Source organism: Acromyrmex echinatior, chromosome 14 (genome assembly GCF_024713525.1).
Source record: "Acromyrmex echinatior isolate Ae372 chromosome 14, ASM2471352v2, whole genome shotgun sequence".
NCBI lineage: Eukaryota > Metazoa > Arthropoda > Insecta > Hymenoptera > Formicidae > Acromyrmex > Acromyrmex echinatior.
This window is the reverse complement of record NC_141865.1, coordinates 10,152,532-10,161,363: the sequence shown is the minus strand read 5'-3', so window position 1 is coordinate 10,161,363 and position 8,832 is coordinate 10,152,532. Positions and strand designations below refer to the sequence as shown.

Below are 8,832 nucleotides of genomic sequence, written 5' to 3'. Positions count from 1 at the left end.
CTGCTTCTCAAAGTATTTACAACAAATTTTCGATGAAAAAGGAGAAGGAAAAGAGCGAGACCAACAATGAATAAATCAAAGACATTATATAGTAAAAATACTTTGTTAATAGACAATCTGCGAAAAATACATTTACATAAATAGATACTATCAGTATTCTCATATCGAGATTATTTTTTGTACAATCATATAAAAATCTACATAAAATATCGTTTACATTACCGTGGTGAAAAAATTTCTCATAATTATATAAGATAAGAAAATCTTAGAAATTTTAGAATATGTTAGAATTCATATATGAATAATTTTAGAAAAGGTGTGAATTTTCTCTTCTGAACTTCTGAAAAGTATTCTAATTTGTATAAAAAAAAACTGAGAAATTTTCTAAAAAGTTATAAAATTAGAAAATCTGAAATTTATGTAAAAATTATGAATAATTACATAAAGAATTTCATTCAATATAAAGAATTTCTAAAAATTTTCACCAAGGCAGATCTGTTCTTTGTTGCTGAACTAATATACACTTTATATTGTACTTAAAACGAAATAGATATATATTTAAAGTTTGGCGAAATCGAGATAAAAAATCTCAATTAGTCTTACAATTAGTGCAGTTCAGTGCAGCAATAAAGAGCAAATGTATTATCCACTATAATACTATCTTTACATCGTGTATGTTAGAATTTATTGTTACATATTAACAGCGCTCCAAAATTCACCCATAGTTTCTCCCGGCACAATCATTAATGCCTTGCTTGCGGACCTTCTTCCAATTTCCGCCAAACGACCTGGAAAGGAAAAGACATTAATTAACGTAATGGATATGTTACTATGTCATATTACTTGTTTCACACGAAAGAGGAAGTTTTTTCGAGGGAGTTTTACGATACAAATCATCGTAAAATAATGGTATTTCCTTTTCTATTTGAAAGATATTTTTTCAAAGTGAGATCGTGTCGTAATGATTACGTGATATTTAATCGAGGAATGGCACTTTACTTACATTGCACATTTCTCTAACTAACGCCTTTTCACCATCATGACCTTCTTCTCTTTCCAGTTGTTCTCTAACCTCGAGAACTTGGAGAGCACGCACTACGGCCTCCGGTCGGCTTCCTAAGTGAGTATTGTCGTTCGGGCTCGCAGGACTATCCCAAACTTCACCTGATGGAAGCACTTCCCAACCTTGCGCTCTGGCCTGGAGAACACTCTTGTCTTCTTCTAATTGCTTCACCCGTTGCTCCAAGCTCCTCACGTATTGCATTGTTTGGTCTGCAAGAGATTCGCAACTAATCATTCCGAAGATCATTAAAATAATAACTGTAATGTATACTTTTACATATATGATTATGCATACTCTTCATTTGATGACAGTAAGCACTTATATTTGCACAGTATTCATTTATCATGTGCCATACATTACATAAACATAGGCAGCGATTTATTTAAGAAAAGATTTCATTTTTTATGAAGCTTTCATTTTCTTCGAATTATGATTATTATATTCTTCTAATATTAAATTAAATTAAAATTATACTTAAGCATATTTTCTTCCGCATAAAAGAAATGGTTGCATTTATTGATTTAATACAAGAGGGAGAGAAAGAGGTCTGCATTTTTTACTAGATTATACCGTTAAATGTGGAAGTGTGCCTCGGCCTCGGCGGCGCAGTCTCCTCGGCATTCGTGCTCGAACTCGACCCGTCGCCGTCGTCCCTTTGACCACCACCGCGTTCCTCATCGAGATATAGGCACAGCTCTTTGAGCTCCAGATTGTCTTTAATTAATTCCTGCTGTTTATTATCCAGTTGACGTAACTTATTCTGGTAAGCCGAGACTTCCTGTCGCATAACGCTCACTGTGTATCGGCCAAACCTCTGCCACTCTCTCGCTAGCTTGCGACCCTTTTGACGATCGTCGTCCAAAAAGCAGCAAAGATCGCGCAATTCCTGATTATCGTCGTTCAGTCTTTGGTTGGCTTCTTTCAGCAACCGCAGCTCATTCAGCTGGAAAGTAGATAATTTTGTTTAGTCTCGTTTTATGTTTCTTAGAGTTACATTCTTCTTTCAAATTTTGTATTATTATATACAATGTCCATAAACATGTATACAAATGGATGTAGATATACGAAAACTATCGAGAACATTTGGATTATTTTGTTAATTGATTGCAAATTATAACAAAGTTTATTATCTCATAAATATCTTCAAATAATTATTCAAAAAATTTATAATCGTTAATAACTATTTAAATATATTTTAGTCTTTTGTATTTATATTCTTATAGATGATAATGACAGATTTTCCATTCAGCTGAATATCTTTTGCAATCGATTGTAAATTGAATCAAAATTTGTTATCGTAGATAACTATTCAAAAATCTATTTAAAGGATTTATAACTGTAAATAGTTATTCAAATATATTGTTTTTTTAAATCTAAATTTTTTACAGGTGATACCGATATATCTTCTACAGCCGAATATGTTTTGTATTATTAATTCGCGTGCCTGTGATGAGAGAAAAGAGTCATTGATCGCCGCAGATGACGCATTCGCACCGCGGTACACGCCGATTGCTGAGAAAAAGCCTTTCACCTATTCATCACACGTGTGTAAGCCATGCGTGACCGCGTACTTTTGGCAAGCATTTTGCTGGCCAGAGGAAACCGATTGTCCACGTGATGGTTTGCGGTTTATCTCACGTATGCGTGACTGTTTGAAATTACGACGGTCGGTTCAATCTGTGTATGACCTACAAGAGCCCCTCAAAAACTTCCGTATAACGTGCTAAAGATTTCAAGGACAGCAAATAGCATCCTACATCTCGAATGTGACAAAATATTGTTAACGTAATGTTTTATTGATATCGTGAACTATGTATATCATGACCTCTTAAAAAAACGCAAGATTTTCTTTGCAAGACAGGTTCTATTTGCAATTTAGCTTCCTGGTTAATGATTAGAAATTGTAGCGGATTTATCACAAACCGTTATATAAAAACGATAGTAAACAAAATTCAAAATAAAAATAAAATGAATGATACGTACGAATAATTATTTAGATTGAGTTTTACAATTTTATTCTAAGTAGAGTTCAACAGGCTATTAATTTAGGTATATGTATAAATAACATTAAAAGTATATGTATAAATAATATTAATAATTTTAAAAATTCAGAAACTCCTAGTTCAAATTTGTATTCAAATAATTTATAAAGGTAAAATTTATATATCGCATAGATAATTACAACAGAAAACTTTTCAAATTACACTACTGAGTTATCCAAGTCCGATATCATGTATGAACTTGTATGTATGAACATGTATGAACTTGTATTAAATCTCATTAATTTTTCGGTCATTTATATTACCCAAAATTACAGAATCCACCAAGGAGAACTCACCAAGTTCTGTATCTGGCGATTCTGCTCGGCGGCGAGCCTAGCGATGTCACTCTCGGTCTTCCGCACGAACTTAAGCATCTCCACAGGGCCGAGTCGCAGAAATTCGTCGTCGCTGATCCTCTGCCTGACTGGCGTACTCTGGCCGTTGTTCACCGCCGGATACTGACTGCTGGGTGGCAAGTACTGACCTTGGCCGAGCTTAGGCTGGAGGTAGGTAGAAGGCTGTGGCTGTTGTTGACTCTTAGACGCTGCCGCCGACGCGGCAGCGATCAACGGGTTACCCGGTTGGGGATGATGATGATGATGATGCTCTATCCTCGGCGAGTACTTGCTCTGCGCATCCTTCGATGGTGGCTGCTGCTGTGATTGCTGCTGCGATTGAGTTGGCTGCTGCGATTGATGCTGCTGCTGCTGATGATGCTGCGAAGACGACGGGAGAGGCGGCAACGTGCGCGGCTGCGTTGTCTGATGATGGTTCAAGGCCGCGCCCGGACCTTGATTACTGCCGGTCTGAACCAAGCCTGGCGCCGATGTACTTCCGTTGGTGAAGTGTAGATGATTCTTCAAGATGCCGCTGGTAGGCTGCGGCGGGGGCTGATAGCGCGGCGGCAGTTGGTCCACTGGTTTGATCACGTGCGGAGAATGTTGCTGCTGCTGCTGTTGCTGTTGCTGCTGATAATGCTGCGGCTGCGGCTGCTGCTGCTGCTGCGACTGGGACTTACTCTTATTGGACATCGCGGCTAATTTAGCTCCAGGCTGTGCCGTGTCCCATTTCAGAAAGTCCGCCGCAGCCTCCTCGCGCCGGTTTGACCCGCCGAAATCTGGGTCAGCGCGCGATCTCTCACGAGTGGCAGCGGCGGCGGCGGGCCCGGTCCGCGCGACCGGCCCCGCGCGATACATACGTTCCCTCCACCGACACCTGGGCCTCGCCTTATCGCCGTAGGGGACCTTGCTCGCGCGCTACTCTTTCGACGACCGATTTCTGCGTTCTCCTTCTCTTCTTCTTCTTCGGCTTTTTTGCCTTCTCCTCGTATTCGCCTTCTTTCGCGCGCTTCTTCTTCCGAGTGCACCTGTTGCCAGCGGCAAATCTTACGAAAGAGTCTCGTCTAGCGAGAATCACATCACTTGTTATGATTCACTTACAGTCCGTTTTTTTTCAGCGTTAATCTTAACTTTCTATCCGCATTGCAGACCGACAGCTCAGAAAAGACAGAGCAGCAATTATGATCCAGGTAACTTTATCCAATGATCAACTGGAGATGAAGAAATTGGACGCTAGTCGTTTCTGCGAAATTGCGATTGGGTCATTCACATCCATATTTTCCAAGAAATTGTACCAAATCACAATGCACTCTGAAAGAACACCATATTAAATCGCATTAACATCCCGGAGTTAAATAGGTCATCGTAAATAAAAGCAATTATTGGAGCATTCACCAACGTTCGTCGAATGTCCGGATATACTCAATGAGTACGTTTTCTTGTATAAATGCTGCTCACTTTCGAGACTACTATCACCGCAATGCTCGGCTCTACACGCGTCAGCGTTGTAACAGTCGCACAATCGTGGCCTTCGCGTACAACTTAAGCAGCATGCTGTTCACAGTCGACCACTAATCCCCGCAGTAACACCGATTCCCCTCTATCAGCGGTCTACGCGTCTCCCGTCTCTCTATGGCTTGGGCGTCCTTCGCTTCAAGTGTACCGTGGATAAGCGAAGCACGAATTGTCGTATCAATTCTCCTCTCGCAACGCTCACACAGTTCCCTTCTCTTTCTTTCACTCTTTTCCATATACTACAGATTCCAATGAGGTGAGTATCATATTCAATTTGGTTCTTGTTAAAAGGTATACTCCGCTTTTATCCTCGTTCGCAGTAAAGATACACCAATTTTCATCTATCAGCAGCTCCACCTTCACCTCAGATTCACGAATACTGTTGGATGTAGACCAAGTTTGCAGTCCTTTCTTATCTGCATTTGCACTGCAAATCCAAACGTGTAAAAAGTGGCTTCAATATATGTATTAGTTTTCCGTGTAAAAATAATACATTATACAAGTATTACATACAAATATGAATCAACACAAATTAAAATTAAAATTATTAATAGGTTTTAAGATCAACAGATTATTAAGATATCCATGAGCAACAATATTATTAAATTGCTTGTCAATTTAATGATTGATTTTACTATTTCAGTTCTGTTAGAATAATTGCGATTCAAGACTGAAAATTAAATTCGAAGTTTACAGGATTAGATATAAGTATATAAATTCAAATCGAATTATTTAAGTACTAAAGATCCAGTTTGATCGTTTAGGACTTTTCTATTTGTCGTGCATTCACATTACGGTCTTTAAATACTTTGTTTAACATTTAAATAGTGTAGTATAGTGTCATTTTTACACGGAAAACTAAATAATACACATAGGTATATAATTGAAGTCATTTTTTACACACTTGGATTTGCAGGATGTGCGTCACACCTTCACGTGCCTCACCTCTTCTGCTTCACAGGAAGAACAAACACGCTGCCCTGTCCAAGCACTGTCTTGTTACCTTGACTTCCAGAAACACAGATCGTCCGCCACTCAGAGACCGGAGCAATTCCGATCCGCGTAATCTGTCACCGTCCCGGCGTGAAAGACATCGAGTCGACGGAAGGAAGCCTGCTACGTGTCCACGAGACGCCGTCGCCGTCGTCGTTCCACCTGGCTTTCGCTCTCTGCTCCCCTTTGTCCCCCTGCACGCCCTGGCTGGCCCGCGGCCTCATAGGAGATGCGCATTCCGCGCTGTCACCCGATCTGCGCGTCGAGCTCGTCGAAGTCCGGGCGCACGTCCGGGGGCCTCCGTGTACTCACAAGTACGACTTAGCGATCGTCACGGCACAACCGGCGTGACTGCACTCCGTGCTGGCAATGCCCTGGCCCGCTCGCTCCTCGACGGTCGCTGCGCGCCGGGTCCCCGTTTTTCTCACCGACGGGCCGCATTTCATGGGATGCCCAGTGCCGTCTTCACCCTCCCGGGCCCGCGTTAACGCGTCTTCAACAATCTCCTTGCGTAACGCGTTTCCTCATACAATTGTCGTTATTATTGTCATTGAGAGTGCCTTTTCTGATGTATGATTCCTTCAATCTATTACTTTTATAATTTCCGAAGAATTTGGTTCAAAATTGCGAAGTCCTCTTCCTGTTCTTACTTAGCAATTTATTGGCGATACGTTAATTGAGTAAACATTGGGATATACTGAGCTAATAAATTAATATTATACAAATATTGTGCCAATAAATAGGTTCATTCTTCTATTAATTTCCAACGCTTATTATGAGTATTAATAAATATAATTAATTCATGAATCTCTTATTATCGTTACTTTACGATTCAATGTAGTTATATCCTTGTAATTTTATTTTACCTGTGTAATTCAAATTATTCTTGATAGCTCTCTCATAATGATCAATTTTTAATTCCTTGTCGATCAACACAATGATTTTGCTGAAGTATCCGATGATCACGACTTTTAGAACTTATTATTGAAACTCACTCGTTACGAGTCTAACAACATCGACGGTGAGTGATTCATCAGGTCAATGTCGATGTTTCGTCGATACTCATGTAGGCCCCGACCTGCACAAGCCGTGTTCGGAACAATTCGGAGTCACGTACTAACAACATGGCGGCTGCTCGCGGGACTTGATTCTTGAAGTGATTGCGGACGACGCCGGGTTCCTGTGAGGCCCAGCGCGGGAACTGTGCCGTGATGACGCGATCTCTCGATTGGCTCGCGAAGAGAGAGGGTTAAAACGTGAGCTACGAAGACGTGGGAGGACCTGCGAGGACGGCACGTAGGGCCCCACGACTCGTCGGGCCCTATACGCGAACAATAACAAAATCGAGGAAATGACGATCATAGATGCAGATTCTGACTGATGTGATTTGTAATTTGATTCGCGAAGTGCAAATTGAAATAACGAATTCATTTTCGCTTTTTATTTTTTACATTTACATTTTATAAAAATATTAATTAAATGTAATTTAAATTAAAAATTAAATTTATTTTATTTTAATTTTTAATTTACATTTAAGCTTTGTCCAGAAACTTCACGTGGGTACACTCTAGGATTGTCAAATCTAATATCAACATTTCTGGGACATGTCTGAGGCAATGATTAAAAAATAGATTAAATATTAGAGTTAAATTTTTAGAGTTAGTATTTTCTTATAAACTATCGATCTGATCATTTTTTTATAACATTTTAAACCGATACAATTTTTTTTAAGGTAGAAAGACAAATTGAAAACTGGGATGTGATAAATTTGTCTAAAGTTTTTTTTCTCTTGAAAAATTTAGAAAAATTGGAGATAAAAAAGCTTAAATTATTAAACACGAAATCAGTAGCCGACGAATTTCAAGACTTTCCCGGAAATCTTGGACAAACCTAGTGCAACCAAATATCATTTTATTCTTATTATTCACCGAATGTTACAAGAATAAAGTGAGACTTAGATGCTTCCGAAATTTCTGAACGCAGCCTCATTAAATATTATATTAGGATCTGTTTACGTTTTTGAAATCCTTTCAAATTTTTACATTTAAAACAAAATAAATACTCGAATATTGAAGAAAGAGAAAGCGAAGATTCTGAATGCAAAAAGTACAAGCAATATATGTGAAAAAAAGACAGATTTATTTTTTAAATAAATTTGCTTATATTTAAATAAATTCATTTTACATTTAATAAATTTACTTATATTTATACTAAAACGCATCTCGAAGAGAATATATTATAGTTTTAGAAAATATAAAAATATTTTTTAAAAGTTATGCAGTGAAACTATCATTCATAAATTATCATTTATAATTTACGATTCCAGAGATTAGAGATCCAAATGAATTTCATATCCAATGGATAGTGATGAATGCTCTTGCCGCTTTTCCGAGGTTGTCGATAGATACAAACCTGGATTTTTTTCTGATCTTTAGCGCATATCTTGATATTTACAGAAAAATTCCTAACACTCCTAATCCTTTGTGGAGTTTCCCATGAGACTTCTCAGCCGTTTGACTTTTCAGCGGAAAACACTATTAAGCCGAATGGGTAACGTTAACTAAATGCTGTAATCCAAGGAAGCGTTAGTACCTTTATGATTCAAGCAACAGCATAATTTCTGCATAATTCCCATCGATGCATCTATGCGTGTCGAAAAACACGCTTCCCTTTAGTAATTCTGCAGGCAAAAATAGGTAGCTTCCCAGACAACGCACATTGTCTGAAAGACTTCTTCATGATACTGACTGGGATATTGTTGACAACGCGACGGGTGCAAGTTTGAGGACACATTCTTTCGATTACATCTCGAAATGAAAATCGCATGATTTCAGGAGTCAAATTTCTAAAAAATCCCTTTATTTCGTTATTCATGTCCAAG

At 38.7% G+C, this 8,832-nt stretch overlaps 1 protein-coding gene and 1 long non-coding RNA gene across 3 annotated transcripts; one reads left to right on the top strand and one right to left on the bottom strand.

The window, feature by feature from the left end:
- Positions 1-84: 84 nt before the first annotated feature.
- On the bottom strand, positions 85-5,043 carry Ccdc85 (coiled-coil domain-containing protein 85). Of its 2 annotated transcripts, XM_087413020.1 has the most exons (5): positions 4,839-5,043; positions 3,402-4,754; positions 1,634-2,006; positions 1,004-1,272; positions 85-788 (listed from the first exon to the last, which is right to left on the bottom strand). In XM_087413020.1, the coding sequence occupies exons 2-5, from the start codon at positions 4,299-4,301 to the stop codon at positions 744-746; spliced, it is 1,587 nt and encodes a 528-aa protein (XP_087269146.1). In that variant the 5' UTR covers positions 4,302-4,754; positions 4,839-5,043; the 3' UTR covers positions 85-743. The 2 variants fall into 2 exon arrangements, with proteins under 2 accessions (XP_087269146.1, XP_011054866.2); XM_011056564.2 differs by having other exon boundaries at positions 3,402-5,043.
- Positions 5,044-5,125: 82 nt separating this feature from the next.
- Positions 5,126-6,326, top strand: LOC105146352 (uncharacterized). Its single transcript, XR_015547284.1, has 2 exons — positions 5,126-5,214; positions 5,920-6,326. It is a non-coding gene; the product is annotated as an uncharacterized LOC105146352 (long non-coding RNA).
- The last annotated feature ends 2,506 nt before the right edge of the window (positions 6,327-8,832 follow it).